The following is a 15,069-nucleotide window of genomic DNA, read 5'->3' as shown; positions in this document are numbered from 1 at the left end:
GCCTATATCCTGAGCTGGGAGTGAGCAGGGCCTATATCCTGTGCTGGGAGGGAGCAGGGCCTATATCCGGTGCTGAGAGGGAGCAGGGCCTATATCCTGAGCTGGGAGTGAGCAGGGCCTATATCCTGAGCTGGGAGTGAGCAGGGCCTATATCCTGTGATGGAAAAAGTACCCAATTGTCATACTTGAGTAAAAGTATAGGTACCTTAATAGAAAGTTATTCAAGTAAAAGTGAAAGTCACCCAGTAAAATACTACTGGAGTAAAAGTCTACAAGTATTTGGTTTTAAATATGCTGAAGTATCAAAAGTAAATGTAATTGCTAAAATATGCTTATGTATCAAAAGTAGCAATACCCTCTCTCTCAATTCAATTCAATTTAATGGCTTTATTAGCATGGGAAACGTGTTAAAATTGCCAAAGCAAGTGATGTAGATATTAAACAAAAGTGAAATAAACTCGCTCTAAATGACATTTTTCAATTTAAGGGGCTTTATTAGCATGGGAAACATATGTTTACATTGCCAAAGCAAGTGAAATAGATAATAAACAATATCTCTCGCTCTCTGTGATTAATGACTGAGTAGTAACTAATAGTCAGAGCCTGCACCAGGACTGTAATGTGAGTGCTACCTACGGGCTGGGCCGGATAGCCCTGGTTAGTATGGTATGATTAACATTGGCTGTGTGCCAACCTGTGGCTGCAGTGCCATGGAAATCTCATCAAAACCGGCTATCTCTGTTTCTTATGTCTCTGCCACAGCACAGAAGCCCTTATCCCTTCATTATAAAGCCATACCTGCACTAATTCACTGATGATAGAAGTCCTTTCGCTGTAAATTCAACTCATGCAGATCCATAAAGAGAGGTTTTGGATGGGCAGTGTGGGGTGATATTTGTTTACATAGTTAATTGAGATTATATTATTCAGTCAGCAGTAAAAAAAAAAGATGTGCCCTCCAGTGTCCAACAGAAGTATTGCACTTTAATAATGACCAAGTAACACATTAGTAAGTTATTAGAAATCTTTTTTATATGATAATTAATTTTACAGGTGAGAATATAAGGTAACAAACACAAGGTGGTAAATATCAATACAATGCATACGCTATACTTGCCTAAATACAAGTGAACTACACTAAATTAAATATTTATGTGGAGACAAATATTTCCAAGGAGAACAAATGTCTAACAGATGTTGTAAGGCCACGAGACATAATAACAACATGAAATAACCAAACATACGACAAACAAATGCAAAAACTGAAATATTCATAATATATTGATGCTGAACTCTGCAACTGCCTGATGTCGGAGACCGTTGAAGAGTAAGCTTAACGAATAGATATATAGCAGGGGGTGGATTAGGGTGGCAAAATTCTGGGAACTTTCAATAAATTCCCAGGTTTTTCCCTGAAATCCCAGTTGGAGGATTCCCGGAATCAGGAAGGAATAAGCAGGAAATCTGGAATCCTCCAACCAGGATTTCTGGAAAACCAGGAAATGTATTGAAAGTTCCTGGAGTTTTGCAACCCTAGAGGTGATATATAATGTATACCCTTCCCTTTCTTTCATATCAACTTTGATACAAGGAACTTTATCAACATTTCAAGGCAGGCGCTTTGAAAACTTGCCACCCATTATATTATAAATCAGCTCGGTGAAGCAAAAAGCATGAGAAAAGTTGCTAAATATAATTCAAAAGCAAAGCTAAATGTGAATACACCCAATACATATAACAGCTCCCTTTGCTATGTGTAACTTCCTCTGCCTTATTGAGCTGAGAGAACTGTCAGTGAGAGCAGTTTGGCAGGAGAGGCCCTCTAGTTGGCCGGGTTTAGTTTCCGCCATATAGGGGAATATGGCGGAAACCTGCCTTGTCTTTTCATATGACCAGAATGAGGAAATAGGTCAAGGGAAATAAAAGGTGGGCAGCCTTATTGATTTAGCCTCAGATGCCTTTGAGGGAGGAGTCAGAGTGATGACGGGAGACTTCAGTGTCAGGGGGCCTTTACAACGGGAGGACCTGCCATGTTACTGTAAATCATCAACTGACATGGGACTAAATGGGAAGTTCCATTTGTCGAATATGCTGATCAACATGTGGACTCGTGGGAAGTTCTACTTCCAGTCCCATGTCTATAGTAACCATGGTTACCACACTAGACTTCTAGGACCTACAGTGCCTAGTGAAAGTCTGCACACTCCTTCACATTAAAATGTTATCTAAAAATTGCATTACAATTTTTTTCCTATTGATGTACACAACCTACGCCAAGTTTTCAAATTGAAAAAATATGTATAGAAAATGTTCCTAATTAATTACAAATAAAACAAAAATGTATTGATTGCGTATGTCTTCACACCAGAGTTGATAATTGGTGGAAGCACCTTTGCCAGCCATTAAAGCTGTGAATAATTTTGAATAAGATTCTACTACTCTTAGGGCAGCATACTGCGTATCCATTGTTTTTGTCAAAATTGCTCAAGCACAGTACATTAAGTTGGGAATCATTGATGCGCAGCAATATTCAAATGATGTTTCTGATTTGAGCAGGTTTAAGTCAGGACTGAGACTGGACCATTCAGGACCACGCAACACCTATTGGAAAGGCATACTGGTGTGTCTTTGGCATTTGACTTTCGTGAAATTGTCCGGCAGAAATTTAAAAATCTATCCCAGGGTTAGGTATTCAGAAGACTGAGGCTGGTTTTCCTCTAGCTTTTTACCTGGGCTTTGCTCCTTTTATATTTATTTTGATCCTGAGAAACTCCCCAGCCACTGGCATGACAAGCATACCCATGACATGATGCTGCCACCACAATACTTGAAAATACAGAGGATCAACAACATTACATTCACTCCACATTACTGGCCTGTATGATAAGGTGAAGAGAAGGAAGCCTGTGTTACAATATCCATTACAAATCATCCATTCTGGTTGCAACAAGGCTCTAAAGTAATACTGCAAGGCAACACGGCAAATAAATCACTTTTTGGCCTAAATAAAAAAAACTACAGGCTTTTGTCAAATCCAATATAAACCGTCTGTATTTTCAAGTATTGTGGTGGAAGCATCATGTTATGGGTATGCCTGTCACTAGTAGGGACTGAGGAGTTTGTCAGGATCAAAAGAAACATGAAAAGAGCAAAGCCTAGGTAAAAAGTTGAGGAAAACCCTGGAATAGAGTTTTATTTTCAGCGGCACAGTTACAAAAATGTTAATGCCAAAGACACCAGAATGGCTTGAGTGTACTTGAGTGTTTCTTAGCCTTGACTTAAATTTGCTTGACAATCAGAAACAAGGTTTGAATATGGCTGCCGATCAATGACTCCTGAACAAATTTACTGACCTTAAGCAATTTTGACATAGACAATGAAAATATGTTTCTCTAAAAGTTGGTATAATCTTATTCAAAATAATTCACAGCTGTAATGACTATCAAAGGTGCTTCCACCGGAGACTCCCAAGTGGTGCAGTGGTCTAAGGAACAGCATTGCAGTGCTGAGGCATCACTACAGCCTCGGTTTCGTTCCCAGGCTGTGCCACAGCCAGCCGTGACCGGGAGACCCATGAAGCAGCGCACAATTTGCCTAGCGTCATCCGGATTAGGGGAGGGTTTGGTCCAGTGTCGTCCGGGTTCGGGGAAGGTTTGGCCGGCTGGGATTTCCTTGTCTCATCGTGCTCTACCGACCTCCTTGTGGCAGGTCGGGCACCTGCAAGCTGACATCGGTCGTCAGTCGGACGGTGTTTCCTCCGACACATTGGTGCGGTTGGCTTCCGGGTTAAGCGAGCAGTGTGTCAAGAAGCAGTGCGGCCTGGCAGGGTCGTGTTTTGGAGGACGCATGGCTCTCAACCTTTACCTCTCCCGAGTCCATAGGGGAGTTGCAGCAATGAGACAAGATTCTAACTACACATTGGATACCACGAAATTGGGGAGAGAAAAATTACAACAAAAAGGGGTCTTCCATCAAGTATTAACCTCTCGGCTGCGAAGACAAACGCAATCAAAACATCTTTGTTTCCTATTTCTTTTTTATACATTTTTCTTTCACTTTGAAAATGTGTAGATTGTTTAGATCGGTAGGAAAAAAATCTCTTTTCAGATTTTAAGGTAGCAAAATGTGAAGACTGTGCAAGTGGTGTGTCGACTTTCACTAGCGACTGTATGTCTCCTGAGTCTCCTTAACATGCACTACACCTTCCTCCACAGTTGATATTATGAAAAAAAAATAAAGTAAAAAAATTACCACAAGTTAGCATATGGCTCAGTGAAGTTTAGATTAAACAAAGAAACAACTATAAATGGATTGAATACTATTGATATAGCATTATCAACGTACTATATCAGACTATTGTTAAATTGTAATGACATTTGGATACCAATAGCATTACAAGAAGTACAATCTGAAAGCACATAATTTGTTTTTTTATAGCCTACTCTGCAACCAATGCAGACATTTCAATGAAATACGTTGCTTTTTCCTCAGAAATTCTATTTGTACACTGCTTCACTCATTCTTCAGAACAAGCAAACACAAACAGGAACACACCCCATGTACACACAGTCATATTCATCACAGCCATAACACACTCACATAATAAAAACAATAATATCTTTATAATAATATAGAGGCCATTTCTGTATTTACACTTCATTAGGGTTGCAAAATTCCAGGAACATTCAATAAATTCCCTGGTTTTCCCTGGTTGGAGGATTCTGGATTTCCTGCTTATTCCCTGATTCCTGATTCAAGGAATTCTCCAACTGGGATTTTGTAAAAATTAGGAAATGTATCTAAAGCTCACAGAATTTTGCAACCCTACACTCCATATATAAATTGAGGATGTTTTGCCTTTATTTTTAATCTCTGAGTACAATATCATTTTTTTGTATGTTTCTCCACGAGTGAAAACTTGAATGGTGTCCTGTCACCATCCAACTTTAAATGTAAGAAGAAACAACCGTAAAAAGAAATGAATATGGCCTGCTTCATTAATATATATAAATCATTTTGGGAATTGGGCATGACCCTAAAAAGCCATTATAACACAAGCCAAATTCACCAGTGAGGATTCAAACTTCATTCATATCATTGAAGTTGTGACAGATACTGTTTTTCCACAGTAATAAAAGCAAAGACAAGGCAACAACAAACAAAACAGAAGACAACCCAACAAAAAAAGAAAGAAAACCAGTTCCATGTAAAGTTGCTGCTTTTTGTTCCATTGCTGACAGAAGTGACAAGTGCTTAATCAAAAGAGTCCTTTTGTATTTCCTGTAAACACTGATATGGGGAGATGAATGGTGTGTCTGACTAGGAGATGGCTTGTCATCACGACACCCTCCCTGAGGCAGCTCTTAAGGCAGTGTGTTGTCTTTGAATGTGTACGGATGGATGGATGAACAGATCCATGGATGGCTTCCTCCTCTTTTTGTCCATGATGTTTACAGAGTAAAATGTGACTCGTGTTTAGAAGTCACAATAGTTGGTTTGGTTGTGGTCTGTAAAGCACATGGTTCCATTGACAAGTGGGGCTGAGGAGAATGTTCCATTGACAAGTGGGGGTGAGGAGAATGTTCCATTGACAAGTGGGGATGAGGAGAATGTTCCATTGACAAGTGGGGATGAGGAGAATGTTCCATTGCTGTCTACTACACAGAGGCTTGGGATCTGTTGGGGGAAAAGTATGACAATTAGAGCCTGGCTTGTTTCATAAAGTAACAATTAATAATATCAATAAATTTACTTCATAATTAGTTAGGGCCCTGAGTTTTCCTAACCACGTGACTTGACCAGTAGAACCAGGTTATGTGGTAAGGAAAAAGTCAGTGCTCCATCCACAACAGAGAGAGGGGACATAGTTACCTGTGTCTGTCCGACTCTGTTGCGTCCAGAAAGGTACTGCTGCATGGCCAGTAGGCTCTCGGGGGTGGTGATGTTGGCCACAAGCGGGCGAGCCGGGAAGCTGATTCCGGTGTTGTCCTGGATGATGGCTGACGTGTCCACCACCGGCTCACTGGGGCCCCACTGCAAGTAGCTCTGGTCCTGGGGGTCCACCATCCTCCCCTGGCATACAGACAAGGGGGGAGGCAGAATGGTGCCATCCACGTGGCTGTTTCTGTTGGGGAGGGGGGGTGAGACGTTCTCAAACATACAGCTGCCGGATGGAGCAGGCTGGCCGTTGGCCAATCGCCCCTGCTGGGGTTGGTGGTACAATCCGTTGGTGTTCTGTGGCCAAAGGCCTGTGAGAGGGACTCTTTGGGTCTCTGTGGCTTGACTGTGACAGTCTGGGATGAATTGGTGTCCATTTTTCATTGTGCTGGCGGGTGGTGGTAGCTGATGCTGCTGGTTCTGGGGCCACTGCTGCACTTTCTGGGTTTTTAGTGACTGAAATGGTGCACTGCAGGCAATCTGGGGTGAAACAAAGCCATTACTGGGAATCAAAGATGCCCAAGCATCCACCAGAATAGGTGGTAGATGGTTGGACTGTGGAACAGAGATCTCCTCTGGTCCGTTTGGTGCCATTGCAGCTGGCAAGCCATTATGAGGGAAACACTGTGGAGGTGGCTGGTTAGATTGGACCTGGCCAGCGATGATCTGAGGGCTTCCCATGTGGTTGTTTGGTGCCTGAGCACAGGATCCAGCCATGCTAGTGCTTAACGTGACAGACTCATTCTGGCCTGAGCTATGTGGGTTACTGAGCTCGGGGAGCTCCAGAGAGGGGGTGAAGATGTCGTTGAGCTGTAGCTGCTGCAGGATGGGGATATTCAGGCCCGTCTGAGGAATCTGGGGGCCGAAGTGGGAGAGCCTCTGGGTGCTCTTGAACAACTGCTGTGGTCCTGCCTGGTTCTGTCCTGCCAAACCAACTACTCTGTTGCCTGTTACCTGACTGTGGCTGATACCATTTCGATCGTTCACTGGGGAGCCATTTTGGACAAAGCTGAATTTGTCAAGCAACCCGGGCTTGCACTGTCCGGCACCTGTAGTAGGGCTGACCACTCCTGTAAATGGTCCACCCTGGTTGTTGTTGTCGAGCACCCCTGTGAACAGGTTAGGGTCGTTGTTGACCATGGTGGAGCAGTTGGGCTGGTTACCGCTCCCCTCGCTGCTCTCCTTGAACAAGGCTTCCTCCACGTAAGAGAAGATGTCGTTGGTCATGATGTCATCCAGCTCTAGGGAGGTGTCCCCGCTCCCGGTCCCATTAGAGTTCTGGCTCAGCCTGAGGAGGGTGCTCTCCCACTCCATCAGCTCCGCCGTACCCACGTCCATCCCCTGCAGAGCCGCACACAGGTCCCCATCCTGCGCCATCTTTTCCAGGGCATCGATCATGGCTACCAACGCCCCCTCGTGCTTGACCTCCCTGGGGCTATCACCATCATCAACCCCGTCGGGCCCCTGGGGCTCCATGCTACTCTGCCAGGAGTTACAGGCCACGTTGGTGAGCGCTCGGCTGTCCATGAATACCTGGTCTATGGGTAGCTGAGGCTCCTGGGGCTGGGTGTAGACGGTTTCGTCCTGCTTTAGTAAAGAGCCCAGTAGAGACTGGGGGTCCAGAGACTCCACCTTGCAGATTTTTGGGGGGTTGGTTTGGAACTCTGTGGCATCCAGGGTGGGGCCGGTCTCGTACAGCAGGGCCTCCCCGGTGGTGAAGCTGAAGGGCAGCTGCATCTTCCTCTGGCGTAGATTCTCCTCTCCCTCAGAATTACTAAAGGGATACAGAGAGAGAAAATCATATGAATGAATGAATGAATGATACAATCATATATTTTGAGACGCAATGAAATGACAGTCAATGATGATGCAGACAGATTGTACATTCAGATATTAATTACTCACAGTAAAGCTCTCTGGCGTGCGATGATGAAGTCGGGTCTTCCTCCTTTGTAGACAAGCCTGGCATTGGCCTGGACCCAGACCCAGCACCCAGTCTTCTGCAGCAGTCTGAACGTGGTCAGACCACTCTCTCCTGTCTTAATCACTGAGGGGAAAATATTCATATTATTAGATAATCATACAAAAAATAATGATCAAACAAATAATTGCTAGAGAGTTATTATGAAACCATTGTAAACATACTTCTGACATGGCTATCTGCACAGTACATCATATCAGCTGCGTGGATGAACTGATACCCAGAGCCTCTCATACACAACTCAATCTCTGAGTATCCCAGGACAACCTTCCCCCTGTAGAGAGACAACAGGGCAGGCCACACCATGTTAGTGTTAGTGGAAAGTACAGCACATTACACATCATGTTCACTTGTGAAGTCATCCCTCAAACATGTTGAATAGAAAAGTAAAATAGTGACATTTTAAAAACAGTTCCATTTTGATCAAGTCCTACATTTGATCAAGGCACTTAGATTAAATGGTAGCATATTTCCTTCCTAAATGTAAGCCTGACAACTCTTTTTTTTGAACCCAATGAGAATTAGTTTCAGGCCTTTAGAGTCACCTGGCATCGACACCCGTCGGGGTGAAGTCAAGCTTGTGTTTGGTCTGGAAGAAGATCGTCTTGTTTCTGATCTCCAATATGGACGGGGTGTGGACAGGGGTGGCGATGGTGAACAGGCCCAACCTGGGCTGGCTGTGCGTCCCGTCATCCCCCAGCATGCTCTGGCAATGGAGGAACTTCAAACGCCCCTGGAAGTTCAGAGCCTGGATATGAGGAGAACAAAGGTATGTTAGACTCTTAAACTTAGCGATTGAGTGATTGATCTGAAATGTAGCTAGTGATAGTGATTGATCTCAAACTTAGCAAGTGATTGATCTGAAACGTGCCTAGTGACTGATTGTATAAAATGTTTTGCCAAACTTTGCCAAGATCCCACCACTCACATCGTATTGTCAACTTAATCAACAGTGGTGGTGTGTGTTCATTTGACACAATACAGTGTATGAAGTACTTTCTGGTGACAATACAAAGTGGATGTTTTCTCTACAGCCCTATAGATGAGAGACTCACCAGGAAGCCAGAGGAGTTGTCAATAACACCTACCAGGAAGCTGAGAGACTCACGAGGAAGCTGGGAGACTCACCAGGAAGCTGAGAGACTCACCAGGAAGCTGAGAGACTCACCAGGAAGCTGAGAGACTCACCAGGAAGCTGAGAGACTCAACAGGAAGCTGAGAGACTCACCAGGAAGCTGCGAGACTCACCAGGAAGCCAGAGGAGTTGTCCAGGAGGCAGCGGAAGCGACACACGAAGTTCCTCTCCAGGAAGGAGGAGTTCTCTGGTGGGAGCTGCTCAGGGTTATAGGTCACGATGTTCCTGGTGATGTCACTGCTGCTCGCCATGCCTGAACATAGAAATGTGGTGAAAGATCGTAAAATGAGAGCTTATCAACAAAAAACATGGGCCAAATCACAAATTGAAATAAACACACCTAGCTCGAGCATGCTCCCATTGACATCAATCGATGACTTCCACTAAAAGCCACTGAAAAAAATGACCCAAACTGTCCACAACCCATTCCCTCCAGGTCACTCACCGTCTCCTCCCTGCTCTGGGTCAAAGGGCTTGGGGTTGAGGGCAAAGTGAAGCTGTCGTCTGAACGTGGCTCTGTCGTCTGTGTGGATCAGCTCAAACACACTCTGGTGGACCACGTCTGACTACAGACAGACAAAGAGACAGGGCAAACTCAACCAAAGTTAAATCTAGTTCATGACTATGGCTGTAGCCTCCATTGTTATTGTAGAGGCATAATAATAATGGTGTCTACAAGCCGTATCAGGGCTTCTTAATGACATGGGTACTTCACTTGTAGTCTCCACTGGAATGGACAACTAATAGGACAACTAATAGGACAACTAATAGGACTTTAGTAGGACTTGCAACTGTGTTGCCCACCCCTGAAAAACTATAACGACAATATAATGGACCGGAGTTTATGAAGTCTTACAAAAGCATGTGTGTGACTAAGCAAACAAACCCTGAAGCCACAAGTCTGAAGTGGGCCCTGGACACTGTTTGTTCCTGGTTTCATGTGATTCACTTGTTACTTAGAAGTTTCTCTCATAACAAAAGGAACTATGAGGTTTGTGGTCAAAGCCAAAGCGGACTCTTGGAAGTTGGGACCCGACAGAGTAACATCACATTGCCACATAGCCCATCAGTCAGACGGCACTCATACATTTTGCCTTGGTCAAACTTGAATGAACTGAAACGATGCATTTCTACTGAAAAAACGAATGTGAAAGGCTTTGAGCGAACCATAACCCTAACTATAATCTAACAACTATGAACACTGTTTGCCTTGTGATTTATGGCCTAAGTGGGAAACACAGTAAGCTCTGGGTGTGTCTGTTGTGCTGATCACCCGGTGGAGACAGTCCATGAGTGACAACTCATAAAGGGTCAAAGTAAACTACAAAGCAGGGTATGAAAGACACATAGTTACCTGTTAGCACTGAAAATACCCTATAGTGTATAACTGTAATGAAGGGGACAACCCAGAACTATATGGCGTCTACCTGGCATGATGACTCCTTGCTGTCCCCAGTCCACCTGGTCGTGCTGCTGCTCCAGTTTCAACTATTCTGCCTGCGGCTATGGGACCCTGACCTGTTCACCGGACGTGCTACCTGTCCCAGACCTGCTGTTTTCAACTCACAGATGTGATGTTGTGTTATGTTACAGATGTGATGATGTGTTGTGTTATGTTACAGATGTGATGTTACAGATGTGATGTGATGCTACAGTGCCTTGCAAAAGAATTCACCCCCTTGGCATTTTCCCTATTTTGTTGCATTACAATTGTAATTTAAATATATTTTTATTTGGATTTTGTAATGGACATACACAAAATACTCTAAATTGGTGAAGTAAAATGAAAAAAAATACTTCAAAGAATGTAAAATAAAATAAAAAGTGAAAAGTGGTGAGTGTGTATGTATTCACCCCCTTTGCTATGAAGCCCCTAAATAAGATCTGGTGCAACTAATTACCTTCAGAAGTCACATAATTAGTTAAATAAAGTCAACCTGTGTGCAATCTAAGTGTCACATGATCTGTCACATGATCTCAGTGTACAGTTGAAGTCGGAAGTTTACATACACTTAGGTTGGAGTCATTAAAACTCGTTATTCAACCACTCCACAAATTTCTTGTTCTTAACAAACTATAGTTTTGGAAAGTCGGTTAGGACATCTACTTTGTGCATCACACAAGTAATTTTTTCAACAATTGTTTACAGACAGATTATTTCACTTATAACTAACTCACTGTATCACAATTCCAGTGGGTCAGAGGTTTACATACACTAAGTTGACTGTGCCTTTAAACAGCTTGTAAAATTCCAGAAAATTATGTAATGCTTTAGAAGATTAGGCTAATTGACATAATTTGAGTCAATTGGAGGTGTACCTGTGGATGTATTTATAGGCCTACCTTAAAATTCAGTGCCTCTTTGCTTGACATCATGGGAAAATCAAAAGAAATCAGCCAAGACCTCAGAAAAAAATTTGTAGACTTCCACAAGTCTGGTTCATCCTTGGGAGCAATTTCCAAACGCCTGAAGGTACCAAATTCATCTGTACAAATGATAGTACGCAAGTATGAACACCATGGGACGACGCAGCCTTCCTACCGCTCAGGAAGGAGACACGTTCTGTCTCCTAGAGATGAACGTACTTTGGTGCGAAAAGTGCAAATCAATCCCAGAAAAACAGCAAAGGACCTTGTAAAGATGCTGGAGGAAACAGGTACAAAAGTATCAATATCCACAGTAAAACGAGTCCTATGTCGACATAACCTGAAAGGCCGCTCAGCAAGGAAGAAGCCACTAATCCAAAACCGCACAGAAAAAGCCAGACTATGGTTTGCAACTGCACATGGGGACAAAGTTTGTACTTTTTGGAGAAATGTCCTTTGTTCTGATGAAACAAAAATAACTGTTTGGCTATAATGACCATCATTTTGTTTGGAGGAAAAAGGGGGAGGCTTGCAAGCCGAAGAACACCCAACCGTGAGGCACGGGAGTGGCAGCATCATGTTCTGGGGGTGCTTTGCTGCAGGAGGGACTGGTGCACTTCACAAAATAGATGTCTTCATGAGGAAGGAAACTTGTGGATATATTGAAGCAACAGCTCAAGACATCAGTCAGGAAGTTAAAGCTTGGTCGCAAATGGGTCTTCCAAATGGACAATGACCTCAAGCATACTTCCAAGGTTGTGGCAAAATGGCTTTAGGACAACAAAGTCAAAGTATTGGGGTGGCCATCACAAAGCCGCTCAAGTTCTGTTTCTTTGTCTTATTTCTTGTTTGTTTCACCAAAAAACATGTTTTGCATCTTCAAAGTGGTAGGCATGTTGTGTAAATCAAATGATACAAAACCCCCAAAAATCTATTTTAATTCCAGGGTACAAGGCAACAAAATAGGAAAAATGCCAAGGGGGTGAATACTTTTGCCAACCACTGTATGTTACATATGTGATGTGATGTTGTGTTATGTTACATATGTGATGTTGTTACAGTTGTGTTAGAGATGTGATGTGATGTCCCATGTGGCTCAGTTGGTAGAGCATGGTGTTGGAGTTGGTAGAGCATGGTGTTGGAGTTGGTAGAGCATGGTGTTGGAGTTGGTAGAGCATGGTGTTGGTGTTGGTAGAGCATGGTGTTGGAGTTGGTAGAGCATGGTGTTGGAGTTGGTAGAGCATGGTGTTGGAGTTGGTAGAGCATGGTGTTGGTGTTGGTAGAGCATGGTGTTGGTGTTGGTAGAGCATGGTGTTGGAGTTGGTAGAGCATGGTGTTGGAGTTGGTAGAGCTTGGTGTTGGGTAGAGCATGGTGTTGGAGTTGGTAGAGCATGGTGTTGGAGTTGGTAGAGCATGGTGTTGGAGTTGGTAGAGCATGGTGTTGGAGTTGGTAGAGCATGGTGTTGGTAGAGCATGTTGTTGGAGTTGGTAGAGCATGGTGTTGGAGTTGGTAGAGCATGGTGTTGGGAGAGCATGGTGTTGGAGTTGGTAGAGCATGGTGTTGGAGTTGGTAGAGCATGGTTGTGGGTTCGATTCCCACAACCCTGGCGTATGCACTCACTACTATAAATCACTCTGGATAAGAGTGTCTGCTACATGACTACAATGTCAAATGTAAACGTAGTTACAGTTATGTTACAGATGATATTGTAGTTACCTGATGGAAGCCCAGGTAGTCTTGGATAGTAGGAGAGGAATAGAACACATGTCCCTCAGCTGTGACCACCAGCACAAAGCCATTCAGAGCCTGCAAGACCAGATACAGTGTTAATACAGTAATGCACACTCTCACTATATAACATTTCATTTCACGGCTCCAGACGAGCTTCAAAAACAAACGCATGAATGACAGGGTTGCGTTAAAGATTACATTTTGTTCATCTGGGGGTATTATCATCTGGCAACCAGTTTCCTATGGGGGTTTTATAATCTGGCAACCTGATTACTATGGGGGCATTATAATCTGGCAACCTGTTTACTTTTTAAAATATATTTTTTTATTTAACCTTTATTTAACTAGGCAAGTCTCACAACCTACTATGGGGGTATTATAATCTGGCAACCTGTTTACTATGGGGGTATTATAATCTGGCAACCTGTTTACTATGGGGGTATTATAATCTGGCAACCTGTTTACTATGGGGGTATTATAATCTGGCAACCTGTTTACTATGGGGGTATTATAATCTGGCAACCTGTTTACTACATGCGTATTATAATCTGGCAACCTGTTTACTACATGGGTATTACAATCTGGCAACCTGTTTACTATGGGGGTATTACAATCTGGCAACCTGTTTACTATGGGGGTATTATAATCTGGCAACCTGTTTACTACATGGGTATTATAATCTGGCAACCTGTTTACTATGGGGGTATTATAATCTGGCAACCTGTTTACTATGGGGGTATTATAATCTGGCAACCTGTTTACTAAAGGGGTATTATAATCTGGCAACCTGTTTACTATGGGGGTATTACAATCTGGCACCCTGTTTACTATGGGGGTATTATAATCTGGCACCCTGTTTACTATGGGGGTATTATAACTTGGCAACCTGTTTACTACAGGGGTATTGTAATCTGGTAACTGTTTACTATGGGTGTCACGCCTGCTCCAGCTCCCCGGCACATGAGGGCACCAGGCTACCCAGCATTGTGCCCTCCTGCCATCAACATTACACACACCTGCCTTCTCCCCGTCACGCACATCAATGATTATTGGACTCAATCACCTCTGTCATTACCTCCCCTATATCTGTCTGGTTCCCCGCTCTGTCCCCTGCTTCTGCATTGATTGTCATATGTCCTTGTTTACCCGTGTGCTGACGCTGTTCCTCATTAAAATATTCAACTTCTCGTACCTGCTTCTCAACTCCGGCGTTGGTCCTTACAAAGGGGATATTATAATCTGGCAACCTGTATACTGTCTATCACAGTTCCCTCTGCATTGACTGATGATCATACCAGCCTCCATCTTGAGAGAGGAATCCCAAACATGCCAGTCAGCGCTTGGTGTGAAAATGTACCTGACATCTGAGAATGAGAAAACAGCGTGCTAGAACACTGGGGGAGCGTTCGCTTTGTTAAGCGTAGTAAACCGTGACCAGGCCTTGGCATGAAGTACCAGGACAACCTATTTCACCTGTCAGACAACCTATTTCCCCTGTCAAAACTTCCTGCTAAATGGATGGTCCTGGATTATAACTCAATCCACCTGGATTAACAAACGCATGAACAATGTCTGGGTCTTTACCTACTCGTCTGCCAGCCAGTAGTCTCTCATGACTTTTAACATTCAAAACTGGCCAGCGCCCACAGAAGATTTGGTTCTGGGTGCTGAAATGTCTGTCAGTCAATCAAGACATTTAGACACTATGGGCCCATCCGAAACTGCTCTGTCTCTCTGTCTCTCTGTCTCTCTGTCTGTCTGTCTGTCTGTCTGTCTGTCTGTCTGTCTGTCTGTCTGTCTGTCTGTCTGTCTGTCTGCCTGCCTGCCTGCCTGCCTGCCTGCCTGCCTGCCTGCCTGCCTGCCTGCCTGCCTGCCTGCCTGCCTGCCTGCCTGCCTGCCCTGCCTGTCTGTCTGTCT

The 15,069-nt window shown here is 43.8% G+C and overlaps 1 protein-coding gene across 2 annotated transcripts in view; it reads right to left on the bottom strand.

Annotated features, from left to right (window-relative positions):
* Positions 1-1,010: 1,010 nt before the first annotated feature.
* Positions 1,011-15,069, bottom strand: part of LOC112234324 (aryl hydrocarbon receptor) — an 86,833-nt gene continuing 72,774 nt past the window's right edge. Inside the window, exons 4-12 of one of the 2 annotated variants that reach the window (XM_042306690.1) lie at positions 13,138-13,227; positions 9,499-9,619; positions 9,167-9,306; positions 8,464-8,666; positions 8,083-8,192; positions 7,843-7,984; positions 5,872-7,711; positions 5,582-5,676; positions 1,011-5,551 (exon numbers count right to left, since the gene is read on the bottom strand). In XM_042306690.1, coding sequence (XP_042162624.1) covers positions 5,476-5,551; positions 5,582-5,676; positions 5,872-7,711; positions 7,843-7,984; positions 8,083-8,192; positions 8,464-8,666; positions 9,167-9,306; positions 9,499-9,619; positions 13,138-13,227 — 2,817 coding nt within the window. In that variant the 3' untranslated portion in view covers positions 1,011-5,475. Of the gene's footprint in view, positions 5,677-5,871; positions 7,712-7,842; positions 7,985-8,082; positions 8,193-8,463; positions 8,667-9,166; positions 9,307-9,498; positions 9,620-13,137; positions 13,228-15,069 lie in introns of both variants that reach the window. The other variant, XM_042306689.1, reaches the window with a different exon arrangement.

The sequence above is a fragment of the Oncorhynchus tshawytscha genome, linkage group LG26 (genome assembly GCF_018296145.1).
Source record: "Oncorhynchus tshawytscha isolate Ot180627B linkage group LG26, Otsh_v2.0, whole genome shotgun sequence".
Taxonomy (NCBI): Eukaryota; Metazoa; Chordata; class Actinopteri; order Salmoniformes; family Salmonidae; genus Oncorhynchus; species Oncorhynchus tshawytscha.
Note: the sequence above shows the minus strand (reverse complement) of the source record. Positions and strands in the feature narration are given on the sequence as shown.